Consider the following 871-nt stretch of genomic DNA (forward strand, 5'->3'; position numbering starts at 1 on the left):
CACACACCCTTTTGTTACGCTCCTCCCGGGTATCTGGATGCAGTCAGGCTTCCACCCTTGTCATCACTTACTTAGTGCCGTTAATCCTGGCTCTGGTTTTGTGCCAGTCATTCCCCTGAGCTTTGTCTCCAGGCTTAGGATTCAATTAGGAGTTTCTGCGTTCAGTTTAGTCCAGCCCGAGACGCAGTGCCCCTGTTCTGCTGTAACTCGCCCAAGTTCAGCTAAATTAAATCTTTTCAGAGGCTTTGTGACTGTAGCAGGCTTCGAAGACCAGCAGCAAGGTGCTAAATCCACAAACCCGCTTCCTTCCCCCAGCAAAAGCAGACAACACAAAGTGACACCCCTTTGAGGCTAAAACCAACCAAACCTGCCTTCGAGATCTCCCCAGAACCGGTACGACTTTGCACAAAGCCCTCCGGTTCGCTGCTGCGGTCCCTCAGCGCCCCGAGATCCCGCCTTGATGGAGAAGAGGGTGCCTGAGGACAGCCAGGGCTAAGCCCATTACCTGGGATTTGCAAAAGCTGAGAATTAACCGCGAATTCACCTTGTCCTCTTGTGTTTTGTTTTTAAAGATTACAGGTATAGAAAGGATGAGCTCTTCAAAAGGCTGAAGGTGACCACTTTTGCCCAGCTGGTACGTAGAGTCCCCGCTCTGGCCCCTCTGGGCTGTCCTCTTACGAGCAGGTATCGAGGTATCGCGGCTCCCTTTTGTTCCCGCAGGTCGTCCAGGTGGCCTCTCTATCTGATGAAACCTTAGAGGTGACGAACGAGGAGGTGCACGAGCTGGAAGGTAACAATATTGGTTGTGAGCACAAAGGGAAGGGGCTGTAGATCGCTGTCGGGCAGTGAACTGTGTCCTGACGGGCAGAGC

The 871-nt window shown here is 52.7% G+C and overlaps 1 protein-coding gene across 1 annotated transcript in view; it reads left to right on the top strand.

The window, feature by feature from the left end:
* Positions 1–871, top strand: part of CEP41 (centrosomal protein 41kDa) — a gene marked incomplete at its 5' end in the record, with an annotated part of 8,025 nt that overhangs the window by 2,713 nt on the left and 4,441 nt on the right. Inside the window, 2 exons of the mRNA XM_010134232.1 lie at positions 573–634; positions 721–790. Of these exons, the coding sequence (XP_010132534.1) occupies positions 573–634; positions 721–790 (132 nt within the window). The remainder of the gene's footprint in view (positions 1–572; positions 635–720; positions 791–871) is intronic.

The sequence above is a fragment of the Buceros rhinoceros genome, unplaced genomic scaffold (assembly GCF_000710305.1).
Source record: "Buceros rhinoceros silvestris isolate BGI_N320 unplaced genomic scaffold, ASM71030v1 scaffold19724, whole genome shotgun sequence".
Lineage (NCBI taxonomy): Eukaryota > Metazoa > Chordata > Aves > Bucerotiformes > Bucerotidae > Buceros > Buceros rhinoceros.